Below are 15,140 nucleotides of genomic sequence, written 5' to 3'. Positions count from 1 at the left end.
GGCCGGACACAGCRAGCGATCCGCTCCCAAGTGAGTGGCCCTGCTCTGTCTGGCATCTCACCTGCACTTTCTGCTTTCCCTTTCATTGCCCAGGAGACAGCAGCATGGCAATTGATACCGTTTTTATGTGTTAATTCACAATGATCGTCTAAGAGAAAATCCCCATTTTGTATGCTAGCCCGTTATTTATTAATTTTCTGCACAAATTTGGAGGAGAGACCCTCAAGTAGAGGAAAGGGAGAAAATGATGTGTTTGCTAGGGGGGAAAAAAACCCGAAACTTACTACCCTGGGGCTAATTATGTTAGACAGAAATCCAGGATGTTCCAGGTATGGCTAAGACTGTACAAGTGCCTTAATATTAAACAGGAGAGGAAGTGACAGCCTGTTAAAAAATCTGCAGTGCATCAAGAAAATTATGTGAAAACTACAACAAACTAACCATAAATTTAGTAACACTTGGCTCTTTTATGTCCCAGGAGGATAGAGTGGAATTCTACGCCGTTATTCAGACTATGTATGCATGTGCACGTCTCTGTTTATGGATACATARCGTGGAAAGCATGTACTTAGAAATGTAGATAAAATAAAATGTAGCTTTAGATTCCAATTTGACTTACAAAACAGAGAGGATGTAACTAACCATGTTCAGGGAACACAGAGGCGCTCTGCTTGCCAAGAAGACATCAGATTTGATTCCAAAATGGGGTATGCCTTGAAATTACGGCGCCAAACACATTAGTTTCATCACATTTTCATATTAATCACATTTTTTCAAAGTCTTCACAGTTGGATTTCCTGATGCTTCCAAATTTCTTTGCCCTAAGGAAGATTTGTCAATAGCAATCACAATGTTGTGCATAGTGGCGCTGGTGAAGAGAGGGTCTAATCTGCATCTTTTTACCTGTACCATGTAACGACCCATCTAGTTTTATTCCTGTCTGCCCTAAAGCTGTGCAACATTTTTGTTGTTTCTTTCATTTTCTTGCTTAGCGAGAACTCTGGCTATGCTGCACATGTSCGTGCACTTCCACCAGGATGGTTCTTCTCTCCTTCAGCTGACCTCAGCTGACCTCAACATAAAATTACCTAAGTGCTTTGAAGTGGTTTGGGCTTTAGTAATGCAGATGTGCAGTTTTGCAGGAATAATATTTACTTGTTGTTATAATTGAGCTTTAGCCCTAGATACTGGATGGATTCTCGTATCCACCGCTCTTACCTTTGAATTTGGGTAGCTCYCCTCGCTCCGTGGTACCTGCCAGAAACTGCAGTCCCTCAGCAGCCTATAATCGGGGTACAGGTATTCTTCTTCTCTCTAACTCTTCAGCACAAAGACCAAAATATCTAACAGTAGAGTATTAGGGGGTTGGAGGCTTTATATCTGGACTCTAATCTTGGTGATTATAGAATATCRAGAAATGAAACCAACAAAGACTCATTTCACGGCAAAGTTGGATTTCCTTTGCTTATCAGTCAGTGCCACCTGGTGGCCAGCGCCAGTTTGCTGCTGCTGCTGAGGTGACTTTGCTGGTGCTGGGCTGGGAAGCAGCACTGGGTGGCCTGGGGGCCAGGGTGACCCTCATCCGCACTCTTGTGGCCAACCCACCAAGGTCACCTCGCTGAGGGAAACGTGGTCCTCTTCCAAACTGATTGGAATGGATGCAAAATAATGGAAGGGATGAGAAAGAAATGGTGCAGAAGCTAAGGTRAGATTACTTCATTAAGTGGAAAGATGGACCTTGCTTCAAAGTTTTCTTTTTTATCTCCAGTGAGAGAAGGACCGTAATCTTGTCTACAAAGTGTTAGCCATGGAGGTCAGGCCTTGAATGCTTCTGCTGTTATGTTGGGATTCTGCTTCCTTATCATAGGAGGAGCTTGTTAAAATATTGAAGCGTTTGTTCCTGCTGCTGTGGTGCCTGGTGCAGTCCACACATGCTGGTGCAGGCCTGGGACCAGCTCTCCTGCACCTTGCACGGTCAGCCCAGGGGCTGTCAGCACCAGCCTAAGGCTAGGAGTCCTTGGACTCCTGGCTCCAGGACTGAGCCAGGTCTCATCCATCGTGCATAGTGTGACCTGTGAGTACCGGGCCAGGACAGTGCCCACAAGTAAAGAAAATGCCATGAAATTCATGAGCTCGAGMCTGCCGGGTAGCGGTTAGGACTGTGCAGAAGCCGTGGTCGGCAGCTGGGCCGTCACCGCGGGTCGCTGGTGCTTCTGGGGCACCCTCCGTTGGCGGCGGGGGCTCTGACGGCGTCAAGGGCATCACRGCAGCCTTGGGCTGGATTGAATCCGGGCGATCCTGGGGCCTCTGGCGGATCGTGCTCTGCCCGGAGCAGTGGCTTTGCTGGGAGGAGCAGAGACTCGTGAAAGATGTTTTGAACAGAAACCTAGAAAAGAGGTACAGCTGTCTGAGATGCAGATGTTCTGTCCTGTTGTGTCTCTTAGAAGTGCTTGGTGAAAGATGTGGAGCAGTTCGTGAGAAGCCAGAAAAAATCTAAGTCCTCTTGACTCAAATTCCCTGCGGCAAATCATTTCCATCCAAGACCTCGATGAACCGTAATGCCCCTTGTATTTSCCTTCCAAATGCCAGCCTCTGAGAGATGTCCTTGAGCTGGATGTCTGCGAAGCAGATGGAAAAGTGAACTCCCTGTTAGGAGAAACAGTCTGGCCGGCAGTGAGATGCTGTGTGCGTAGCCAAAGCTGTATTCCTTTCCTGTGAGCATTCCTTCTGAGCTTCACATAGGAGCTAAATGGAAATAGTCAGAGCCAAGCACCTTCGCACTTGTATTGCACTGCACACAATTCCCGAGCTCAGTAACGGGGCCATTTAGCAAATCAGATAGGAAATCCCGAGTATCACAGAAGGGAATGACCCAGTGATAGCGACTTTGTCCTGATAAACCTTGTGAGAGGCTGGGATTCTTAGTGAGCTCTGCTTTTTATTCTAAGGAGCTCATGGATTGCTACGAGAGCAATCCAGGGAGTTACTCCARCGCTGCTCTTTCATGTGTGAGCAGCCTTGAACTTCAGGTGTGATGGATAAAAATTGCTTTAGCAGTAAATCAAAGTTGCAAAAGTCTCACTTTGAGCTCTGTATTCCATGAATATAAATAACACTCTGCTAGCCCTTYCTAAACGTAATCTGACTATATTTAGTTCCTCCTTCCAGTTAAGCATCCAGTTGCAGTTACATCTGAGCAATTTCTCAAGGGAAGGGTTTCATTTTGGAAAAAAAAAAAGACTTCTCTTTAAAGATTGACTAAGAGAGAAGCTACTGTGCAAGTCCTCACAAAGGCATTAAAATGCCGTAAGTAACATTAAGAAATGGCAAATTTGCAAGGTGAATCTTCTGTGGTTGTGTTCCCAGCAGAGGGATCCAGGAAATCTTGTCTTCATAGTCAATAAATAATTAAAGTTGGAAAAAAGAAAATTGAAAACTGAACTGTAGGTGGGTGCCTGGATATGAAAGGATGAACCTAGCGTTCATTCAGTGTCCTCGTTGAGCTGAGAAACCAGAGCAAGGCCTTTATTTCTGTCAACAAGAGCACCGAGAATTCAAAGGACGAGGCTGCCGTTTCCGATTGACAGTCTCCATGGAAACAACCTCCTGGAGTCAACAGTTTGCAGAGTGGGATCTCGGAAGCAAAATGGACCTTCATTCCCATTAGCAAGGAGGCAGGAACAAGGGTTTTCTGCTTTGATGTTCAGTATTAACAATTCACCAGCTCACAGGAGTTTTCAAAGAGGGAGGGAAAAAAATCTGCCACGTCGGATGTGCCAAGGTAGCGGATAGTTTGCATTAAGCATCCAGGCTTCTTTTTTTCTTCCCCCCTTTGGCAATCTGTCACCCTTCACTGGCTTTTTATTTTTTAACCTTCACAGCATACAGGGAGGGACCATAAGCTCTGAAAGAGCTCACAGCACGCGGGCAGAAGCTGGAGCCTGTTTTGATAAGACAGAGCAAGGTTAGAGGAGGRACTTTCCGAGGCAGAGCCGCCTCTTCGTGGACCTCATGTCCCTGAAACCCCACGGACCTGAAAATAGTGTGGAGTAGAGTGTATCTCCAGCTATAAAGTTGTCCTTTCTTAGCTTCCAGCTCACAGCTTGGTTCAGGATTCAGAAGAATCGTCACGTATACGTGAACAGTGAGGCACGATCCACTTACCAGACTTGCCCCCTGTGACACCCTGCCCATCATTGCATTTAACAGCAGTAGGGAACTGTGGCTGTAAAACGGTCCTTCTATACATGGCAATAATTCATAGCTTGCTTCTGCAGCARAGCATCTCCGAAGTTACCAAAAATAACTTAATAGAAAGTTTCACAGTAATAATTACAGCTGAGTAACTTTTTATAGCATAGCAGAAAAGCTTCAGATATTTTGCTGCATTTTTATCTCATTTCCATTGTGCTTTTTTGCAAGAATTTGAATGTGACTTTTAAAGCATAATATCACCCGTGACAGGTCTATGTCATAGACTAATACTATGAATATGAATACATGTACTGAAGCAGGAAACACGTATAAACTTAAACATAATAACAGATATTGTGTTAAAAGGACATGTGTTAAAATCAGGGGGACTTTTCACCTTGACTCAATGATATCAGGTTAAGGATTTTAGAGCACAGCRTGCAAGGATTGTGCTTTGCAAGAGTGTCACAAATGCTGAAAATAACAATCTCCTAGACCCTGAGCCTCCAGGCAAGGGARCGTCCTGGAAATGGAATCGCCAGCAGCCAGCGCTTCCCAAAACCTGCAGGTATTCCCTAATGCACACAAGGGATAAATAAGCAATACACAGAAATAAATTGCTTAGAGAGAAACTCAAGGAGATGGAGGATGCTTTGAGTCAGTTATACTGGAGAAAATATTTTATAAAYGATATTTCCATTGTGAGTCAAGCTGAGAATATCACTGCTATGGGAAAAATCTGCATCTAAAAAAATCTGAGGCAGAGCCTTTATTCAAATAACCAGCTTCTGTGCGTGTAGGGTAGTGCTCGTGTTGAACCAAACATCTCACAAGCCAGGGGAGTCCCTGGTGAAAGAGACCTTCAGTGTGCAATGCATTCTCTAATGTCACTCTTCTGCCCCTTTTTCCAGGTTACTATGAACTTGCCTAGGCCGGCAATTAAAAGATAGCAAATTATAGAAAATAACTGTTATATTCTGACTTAACCACTTGTTTCCTTGGGCAGTTTACAAAAAGGCAGCAAGAGCAACCAACTTACCAGCTAGTAATCTAGAACTGCACTGAGACCCAAAGCCTTTTGAACAGCAGCAAGTAGATAACAGCAAAATAATAATCATTGTTACTGTTCTTTGTAGCTGTTCTCCAATGCTGAGAAAAATGCAGCAGAGGAATGGTTTTCTGTTGCTCCTGTGGGATGGTTTCTAGAGTGTTTTTGAAGTTTCCAATAGGAAGTTTTCCTGTTCTCTTCACAGTTCATGGCATTAAGTGGACATGCAGCAATGGAAACAGCAGTTCAGGGTTCTCAGTGGAACAACTCGTGCAGCAGATCCTTGACAGTCACCAGACCAAGCCACAGCCTCGGACACACAACTGTCTCTGCACTGGTACCTTGGGTGAGTAGCAGGAGTCAGGCTGAGAGCACACGGTGGCTGGAGCTCAGTCAGACTCGGTGTAGGATTTGTAGCACTGAAATGCTGGAAGCGTTGTGCCATGAAATGTTCGGACATGAGGAGTTGTGTATCGGGATTCTGGTGAGATAGGAGTCTCTGATGTGTGAAGATGTAACTGGAATTTCTGGAAAAAAKGCAAATACTTTGTCACACGCAAATTCCCATACGTGCACTCTATTCCTCAGAGAGGCATGTGCTCTTCTGCGCACTCCAGGTTTCTTACAGGAGGTTAAGTTTGCTGTTCTTCCAGCTTTACACTCCAAACTCCTCGCCCTGCGGCCCATTTCCCCGGTAGGGTACAGGCTCAGGTGCTGTCGCTAGGATAAGGCAATCACAAGTTTTGTTTAGATATCAGGAAAAAAGCATAGAAGGAAATTTTCTTCCTGGTAAGGAAGATAATATTGCTCTGAGTGGGACAGAAGCAGCAAAAAACAGGATCCTCCCTGTTAGAACATTACAATGAGTGGGAAGATAAGGGACTCGGCCTTCCAACTCACCTGCATTACAGCTACCCTGTCCTGGCACTTTGCTTGGGTAAAGTGGTCCATTAATTTTGAGAAATCTCTAAAGAAAGGCTATCTATGTTTCACAGGGTTTATTTTTCCTCCCTTTTTGGGGCAGATRCCTTGTATAGCTGTGATTTAAATAAGAATGATGACTTCAGAAATACCTGGGTTTGGATTAAAATTCAGCCCTTAAGGCTCAGCACATTATCCAGGCTTGCAGATCTGAGCATGAATCCCTTTAYTCTTCCCTTTGATGTTTTGTCTTGTGCCAAGTCCACCGCCTGCTTCCTAAAGTAGCAGTGTCACTTCCCTGTGCGCGTTGACAGGTACATCCCCGATTTCTCAGTCGCACACAAAGACTGTGGAGTGAAAGCCTCTCTCTTGTTCTCCTTCCCTGCATGCCTAGGAGGACAGAGACATTTAATACCACGTTTAGTCTCGGAAGCTCTGTCCTGAACTACTTTAAGTGACCTGATTCAGATCTTGAGCACATAATAGAGAAGTTCCCTTTCAAGGGCAAGGAACAAAAGATTTAGCAAATTACAGTGTCTACACAGACACTTTATGTTACCCAGAAGATGGCATTTATAATTATAGCCATTAGCTATATGGAGGAGGCTTCTTTCCCCCTTTAGTCATTATGCAGGACACTAACTAATGCTCTTACCTCGTTCTGGGGAAAATGAATCAATTAGAGAAAGAAGCATCAAGAATTCATGGGCTGTTCTTCCTTTAAAAAAAGGCAGTTGCTGCACCAGGATTTGTGGTTAAGATGCCTTCTCAGGAAGAATCATTTCCTTTAGGCATCCTAGTTTCCCAGCTGCCAGGAATTGCAGGGCTGTGCATGCTGTGTGAGGCCAGTGAAGGCACCAGCTGGCTGGGCTGCTCGGGAGAGCTGCCGTCGCGCAGCCTGGGCCTGCCCATGGTTCTGCCTCTGATGAGTGCTCGCTCCCCCTGCACGCAGCCTCTCAAGGCATGGAAAGTTTATCTGTCAACACACGAGCAACTCGGACAAGAGAAACGTCTCCCCAGCCTTGTAGGAGGGCAAACGTTCTTTATTCTGGCTGACGTCGTTTTTATCTCATGATTTGAGTGTCAGCTTTAAGAGATGCAGCGAGGACAAGAGAATGAGGGAAATGAGGAAGGGAGAGGGKGATGCCAGGGACAGGAGCGCAACGCAGTGCCTGTCTCCGCTGGGTTCCCAGTCAGAATCGCAACCCATGAGCTGTTGCCAAGCCATCTGGCATCAGCCAACGTGACCTGTGCAGGATCTGTGTCGCAGGAGGCTGAGGTCTGGTCTGTGCTGCAAATTAAATAAGGCCAACAAGGCAGAAATCCTCTGCCACGTCTGACAGGAGCAGCCCTTGCTCTGCAGACATGGTTCTGAGGTCAAGCACGTGCCCAAACAAGACTGCAGCTGGACTCGGATGCTGACACCTCTCCTTCTTGCACCTTGTCTGATGTGGGCAGGGAGGAAAGAGGCGGTGGGTGCCGTGGGAAGCGAGGAGCGTGTGTGCACCCAGGAGCCTTTGGAGGCCACGGCCCCTGCGCACCCGGGATCGATGCACCAGAGGAAAAGGGAGCTGTGAGTCTGGCCCTGGCAAGGAATTACTGTCACTTGTAGCTCCCTCTTGCTCTCCCCTGTGTACGCTCACACTCTTGCACACACATCCATAAGTACAGCTGCCCTTTGCTTCAGCTGTAAGATTCAGAACATGTGTTGTTTTAACTTTGTGTTCGCTGAATGCAAGTTGTTTGTTTTCTGGAACAGGGGCAGGAAGCAGCGTGCATCACAAGTGTAACAGTGCCAAACATCGCATCATATCACCAAAGGTCGAGCCAAGGACAGGTGGGTACAGCGCTCATTCCGAGGTACAAAATAACGATGTCTCTGAAGGCAAGAACGAGCACAGTCACGGCAAGGCCTCCAGCCGGGAGAAGAGGAATGGCAAAGTGGCAAAACCGGTGTTGCTCCACCAAAATAGTACTGAGGTTTCTTCTACCAACCAGGTGGAAGTTCCTGACACAACCCAGAATTCTCCTGTGTCCATCAGCAGTGGATTAAATAGCGACCCAGATATGGCCGATAGCCCAGCAGTCACTGGCGTGTCCAGTATGGCTGTAGCCTCAGTTATGGGCAGCTTGTCACAAAGTGCCACGGTATTTATGTCAGAAGTCACCAGTGAAGCTGTGTACACCATGTCACCCACCTCYGGCCCGAACCAACACCTCCTGTCGTCCGACGCAGCTGCTCAAGGACTGGTACTTGCTGTGAGCTCAGACGGACACAAATTTGCTTTTCCAACCACAGGCAGTTCAGAGAGTTTGTCGATGTTACCCAGCACCGTCTCTGAAGAGCTTGTGCTCTCCACAACTTTAGATGGAAATAGAAAAATTCCAGAAACCACCATGAATTTTGACCCAGACTGTTTTCTTAACAATCCCAAGCAAGGGCAGACGTATGGTGGAGGAGGTCTAAAAGGTGACAGCATCAGTACCAACATAAGACAGTCACCCACAACGGAGCGTGGCTTCAATTTCAATACAGCGCTCACAAAAGAGATCAAAACCGAGGACACGTCTTTTGAGCAACAGATGTCCAAAGAAGCATTTTCCTCCACGTCTGCATCCAACTCTCTCACCCTCACTACGGGTTCAGGTTTGCTCCCATCTGGAGGAGGTCTGAGCCCAAGCACCACCTTGGAGCAGATGGACTTCAGTGCCATTGACTCCAACAAGGACTATTCTTCCAGTTTCAACCAGACCGTCCAGAGCCCTCATGTTCATCAGACCCCTTCCCCCAGTTTCTTCCTACAGGATGCCAGCAAACCTCTGCCCCTTGAGCAAAACACCCACAGCAATTTGAGTGACACAAATGGCTCATTTGTGAGCACGTTAGGAATCCCCAATGTGAAAACGGAATCCTCCTCCCAAACCACTTCCAACTGCAATGGCACAGTGGAAACTAGAATAGAGTCCACCTCTTCTCTCCAGCTCATGCAGTTCCAAGCGAACTTCCAGGCCATGACTGCAGAAGCTGAAGTGCCCATGGAGACCTCCCAGCAGGCGGAGGGCGGTGAAAATCTTCTTAAGTCAGGGGATCTTCAGGGCTGCAGCACAGAACACTACTTGCAGCCCGAGGCAAATGGGAGCATCAGGAACGGGAACAATCTCCCTATTCTCCAAGGAAACATGGTACAAGGACTCTATCCCGTGGCCCATCCCAGCTTAAATAACTCCTCCAACATGGAGCTCAACTTGGACCACTTCGACATCTCCTTCAGCAACCAGTTTTCTGATCTGATTAATGACTTCATATCTGTGGAAGGCGGGAGCAATGCTCTCTACGGACACCAGCTGGTGTCAGGTGACAGTGCCGGACTATCCCAGCCTGAAGACAGCACCAGAGCGACGTACAGCCAGGCCGAGATGTGCATCCCCTGCTGCAGCCCTCAGCAAGGCAGCATGCCGCTGGGCAGCGGCGAGAGCGGCGCCAGCACCATGGCATACATGCACGTGGCCGAGGTGGTGTCGGCAGCGGCAGCACAAGGCACCTTGGGGCTGCTGCAGCAAAGCGGGCGCTTGTTCATGGTGACAGATTATTCACCAGAGTGGTCTTACCCTGAGGTAAGTGTAGGGCTTTTCCTCGGTAACACTTGCTACCTTACCTCGCCTTGCTTTGTTAGTAGTTAGTTTTGAACAGAAATGTTCTGTTTCATTGAAAAGCAAAGCATTTCCCTGTGATGGCTTCATGATGCTACCCAGCCAGCTCTCTGGTTTTACTAGAGGAATTTATTATTTATCAGAGGAATTCCTGACCTGTGTTGCCTTAACGAGGTCAGCATTTACGTCCTTCCCAGGAATTATTGCAAATCAGTCCCATGCAGCACAACTCAGGAATGTCAGCAGCACAGCAGCATGTGTGGTCAGGACGTGGTACCAAAGACGAGCCCACAAGGAATACTAATGTTATCACCTTAACCTTACAGTGGCAGTTGTCTTCACGCTGTAGCGTTCCAAGCCTACAGGGCACCCTTTGTCTTTTTCTTTTATTTTTCCGGTTAGGTTTCATTTGCAAGAAGCACAATATTTTTTGAGGGGTGGGAACAGTGTAGCATCACAGACAGGGCTTCTGCTGGTGTCTGTTTTCGTCCCCGTTACACTCTTTTTATTTATGCAGGAGGCCCCAAAACTCAAGAAAAAATAATACACAGCAACCCTGCAGCCTTTCTGTTGCACTTTCTTTCCTTTCACTGTGCTGCCATGGAAACCCTTTTTATTATCCCATTACTACGGCAGTGAATTGCCAAACTCCTGCTAGCAGAGCTTGGGTTATTTCTGCTTTTATAGGACTGGGAGGTCCATAGGCTCACCGGGCCATTTTTCAAAACCAGCATGGGCCCAGGATTTCTTTCTTTTTGCATGGATTCGTGTCTGGAATTCCGTGTTTTAATTTGCAAGCACCTCAGAGTGTAATACACCACCCATTCATTTTCTTTACCGATAGACAGTATTTGCCGCATAGAAGCGAGACGCGTGCTGTGTCTTTTCCCGCATTTGCAGCTGCTGGGAAGGAATCTGGGCTGCTGCTGCGTCGCTCCGTGCCCTGCAAACACCGAGTCTGCTCGGTGCTTGTTCCTCCAGCACAGGGCTGCGCATCGGGTGCTGCTGTTCGGAAAGGCACCCAGACAGAGCCACGAGCTCTCGCGAAACTCGCCGGGCAACGACGGCCTTTATACTTTACACAGATTTCTTGGCGGGATCTCGCCTTGCAGCAAGCCATGTGTGCTGCTCTTTTTGGTTAAGAATTGCTCAAAATTGCACTCGGATATTGTCATGTCTGGCACTTCTTACGTTTTACCTTCTAGTGTTGCAGTTGCCTGGTTGCTGCAATTACACAATAAAAATACGTCCAAACAGGCTTTTTTTTTTAATCTTCAAATAACACATAGACAAATTTATATTGTGAACTCACAAAAGGGTGAGAAAAGTCCATGAAAAAGGAGCTCTCATCTCCAAAACAAATTCTGTCTTAGCGCTACAGGATTCTTGGACTCCAGCACTGCCTGGCTTGTCGCTGTCATCATTTTCTTCCGTGGGCCGGACACTCTTCGCTTGATGTTCGTCTCTGGTGCGCGGTGCCTTGGCCTTGCTTAGCAGCCAGCTGCAGCTGGAAGCCGTGCCAAGCACAGCGGCTGACGGTGCCAAGGACGTGTCCCCTCTGCCGGGTTTCCACAGGCGCTGGCTGGATGCTGCGGAGCACAGAGGCTGTGGGGTGAAGGGGGGACACGTCTGGTTGCTGGGGACGTCGCAGCACGAGCAGGGCTCCCCAGGGGGTTTGTTGGAGGGCAGGCTTATCTCCGGCTGGTCTAGCACAGCTGACATCCTTGCCAAGGGAGGAGAAAGGTCCAGGCCAGGCTCGGCCCGCATTGCTATTGTCCTGGCTCAGGGGCCCTAGTGCCCTGTTCTTGCAGAGCCCCGTTCCGGGGCACCCCTGTGCCGGGCTGGGGTATCGGTGCTCGCGGCACGGTGCCGTTAACCAGCACCGCGCTTGCCGCCCGYGTCCGTGCACCATCCTCCCTGAGCTTGGATTCCCCTGCAACAGCCTCTTTGTCTCCCTTCCTTGCAGGGAGGAGTGAAAGTCCTAATCACGGGGCCGTGGCAGGAAGCCAGCAATAATTACAGCTGCCTGTTTGATCAGATCTCAGTGCCTGCGTCTTTGATTCAGCCCGGGGTGCTGCGCTGCTACTGCCCAGGTAAGGAGTGCCCCTCTCCTGGAACTGGTGGTGCCCGAGGAGGCTCTTGGCTTCACAGTGCGTTGTGAGCACCTGCCTTCTGTGAGGGAACACGTGGTGAATTGTTCCATATCTGTTCACTCCCTTTCTCACTGGAACCAGCCGTGGCTTGGGCACCCAGGCACCTCTGGCTGCATTTTCAATTAGGTTACGTTGCTGCTGTGGAAACAGACCTCGTTTATTTGATGGGAATTAGCCGGCCCATGTTCACTTTCAAAGGGCGCTGAATGAGAACTGAAGCTAGGAGAAGCTAGATTATATACAAAGATCAAAATGCTAAATGTCTTTTATCAACATGTTAAATGTCCTGACTCACCTCATGAGCCACTTCTATAAGGTAGCATATAAATATTGAGGAGCTTTTCCATTTGTTGACCCCTGTAGTAAATGAACAGCAATTTAGGATCTTGATACACAGCAGATATATGCAAGTATCATTTGGATACCATTGCTTTCATTTTGAAGTAGATTAAACATTAACTGATATTCAGACAGGCATTCACTGCCTGTTAATTCACCCATGTTCTGCCCTTTCTCTTTGGTGCTCAAGCAATGAGAAGACCTCCAGGATCCCTGCCAAGGTTTGGTAGTGCTGGCACCCAGTACATGACCTTAAGCATATGCAGAAGAGCTTAGCTTTATCATAAGGTACCAGCTTCCTGCCGTATGAATCTGCATTCTGCCCCAACTGTGTGTTGGCTTGACGCAGAAGGTTACAGCTGTCCTGCTTTAGAATGCAGATTGACATTTTCAGTTTGTCTAATTGCAAAAATAYTGTGACTAGGTAATTACCTGCTCTCAGTGCCTCTACTCTTGCCTTGCCCCTTTGCACCTGGGGAGCTCGGCAGACTAACACCCGACTGCATTTCTGCAGGGACGCCTCCGTCTCACTGCCCACTCTTTCCTTGCAGCTCATGACACTGGGCTCGTAACTTTACAAGTTGCCTTCAACAATCAGATCATCTCCAATTCCGTGGTGTTTGAATACAAAGCCAGAGCTCTGCCAACCCTGCCTTCCTCCCAGCACGACTGGCTGTCCTTGGATGGTAAGAAGCACCCCGTGTTCTTTACCCGTGCCCACCGAACAGCGGGGCCTGTGCTGAGTGAAGCAGCTCCTAGCATGTGCAGGAGGGTGGACTCTATGGTGGACATTAATTTTGATATYGATTTAGTAACTTGAAAATACTGCTAGCATTGCAAAGATTTGAAGTGGCATGTGTTGCTGTTCTAGCACATACTTGGGTGCTTGTGACAAACACAGACGTGTTTAACAGTGTTGAGCTTCATTCAGAGCAGTTAAACAGCAGCGTGGGTGGCGTTTGGCTGTGTTTTGGTGGGCTAGCTTGCTCTCTCCGGGATGTCCTCCCAGTAGAAGCTTTCTTCACTAAAACACTAGCGCGTTCTCCATTCCATTAACTAGTCACAGAGTCAGACCTCTGAGCAAGGTCAGCGTAAAGAATTTCTTTCTAAATAGCAGCAGGCGGGATTTGAGCAGCACGGTAGCTGTCTGCTGTCTCCGGTTTTGCTGCGGTTTGTCTGGGAGCTGCTGGTTACCAGGGAGGCTCTGGGTTAGAGCTGGTTGTGACGTGGTGGTGCTGGTGGGAGGGAGGGGGACTGCAGCAGCCAGCAAACTAGGGCGCTGCTAGCAGGAAGCAGAGGAAAGGAGGGGAAAAAATAAAAGGACCGCTGCAATGCAGAGGCCCTTCGGGGGGAAAGGGCTGAATAACTGTACAACCCGTAGGCCTCCRCCTTCGTGCACCGTGCTGCGAAGGCAGCAAATGACCCTCTTYTTTAAAGCACCAGCAACATCTCTGTGCGTTCTTAGAGAACAGATAATAGCTTACCTAGATAAGGTGTAAGACAGTGGTATTTTTACCAGAGAGAACTGCTCAAATGCATTGGTCTTCCCTGTCTGCTTTCATTGCAATGCTTTAAATCCTAACCCTAGTCAGCTACATAATAAAAGGCAAATTTATAGCCCCCCAAAATTGACTAGAATTCTGAAGTTCTTTCTAACTAGCTCAGATGAACGCTTTGAATTCCTTTGCACGATGCTGTTAAACACAGATAGTGATCCCAGCTAGCATGACCACTGGAGGAGACGTAGGGTTAATAAAGCCACGGTTCCCCAGGGATGGGTTAGTAAAGGGATAACCAGTTTCCATCCGTCAGAAGTTTGCTCAAACAACCTTCTTTAACAAAACCCTTCAGCTGAAAGGCAAAGRTATTTCATATCTGGACTGTATGTATGTGTTTACTGTATTGTATGTATTTTTAGGATGAAAATGAATCCACTTTCTTGGTTCACTTCTGCAGTTGTCTGTTAACCTGTAGCCCGAGTTGCTTTTCTGAAGGAGGCCAATTCTTCATCTTGCATCTGGATAATCCAGACTACATCTGGAGTTCTTAAATGTTAAATCTCCATTGTACAGCTCCACGTGTAAAAGGGCAGGCCACGGCAGTTTGATCGTGAAAGAATATGGAGAAGATTAAGCCAGTACATAAATGCATAGAGAATTGCTTCTCTGAGGTATGGATTGCTCCCAGGTAACACTAAGGTAGCAGCACACGTGGAGTGTCACCTTCGGAGTATTTTCCAGGAGCAGGMGGACCAGCAGCCAAAGCAGTGTTTTCATAAATATCGATTAAAATTCTCATTTCATAAAACTATGGGCAGAAGTCTGTGCTAGAGGGATGGAGGGCTATAAAAGCAGGGAAGAAACGGAGTATGGTGTGAACTTCAGAAGCAGGACGTGTGGCGTCGCTCATGCCTTGAAGCCTTAGAGAAGGGGTGGCAAATCCTAGGATTTTTGTAGACAGCGTGTGTCTGAAGGAGTCTTTCCAGGGCGGTAGCAGGTTTTGGGTCAKGTTTTGCAACCCGATACTGATACGGGGGTCTGCTCAGAGCCTGAGGATTGTGAAAGCTCTGTTGGTGCTGCCTGAAACCGAGTTTTAGACGAAGCTTTATTTGAGAGTGGCATTTTGCAGGAGGGGAGAGACGCGGAGGAGCCGCGACACGGGGGACACCAAGGAGCCCCGCTTCCCAATGGCGCCCCGCTTCGCAATGGCGCCCCGCTTCGCAATGGCGCCCCGCTTCCCAATGGCGCCCCGCTCGGCGCGGGGGGCGGGGCTGTCGGGGGCGGGGCTGCGGCGCCGCACTGCGGGCGCGCGCCGTTGCCATGGCGAGCGCGGCC

General features: G+C 48.0%; 1 protein-coding gene across 5 annotated transcripts in view; it reads left to right on the top strand.

Annotated features, from left to right (window-relative positions):
- The window catches only part of CAMTA1 (calmodulin binding transcription activator 1), a 127,017-nt gene that overhangs the window by 79,890 nt on the left and 31,987 nt on the right, over window positions 1-15,140 (top strand). For all 5 annotated transcript variants that reach the window (XM_026050946.1, XM_026050945.1, XM_026050944.1 and 2 more), the window contains exons 7-10: window positions 5,448-5,588; window positions 7,923-9,778; window positions 11,781-11,907; window positions 12,858-12,992. In XM_026050946.1, coding sequence (XP_025906731.1) covers window positions 5,448-5,588; window positions 7,923-9,778; window positions 11,781-11,907; window positions 12,858-12,992 — 2,259 coding nt within the window. The remainder of the gene's footprint in view (window positions 1-5,447; window positions 5,589-7,922; window positions 9,779-11,780; window positions 11,908-12,857; window positions 12,993-15,140) is intronic.

Source organism: Nothoprocta perdicaria, unplaced genomic scaffold (assembly GCF_003342845.1).
Source record: "Nothoprocta perdicaria isolate Ctin4 unplaced genomic scaffold, notPer1 scaffold_72, whole genome shotgun sequence".
In the NCBI taxonomy this organism is placed as follows: domain Eukaryota; kingdom Metazoa; phylum Chordata; class Aves; order Tinamiformes; family Tinamidae; genus Nothoprocta; species Nothoprocta perdicaria.
This window is presented reverse-complemented; position numbering and strand designations above follow the sequence as displayed.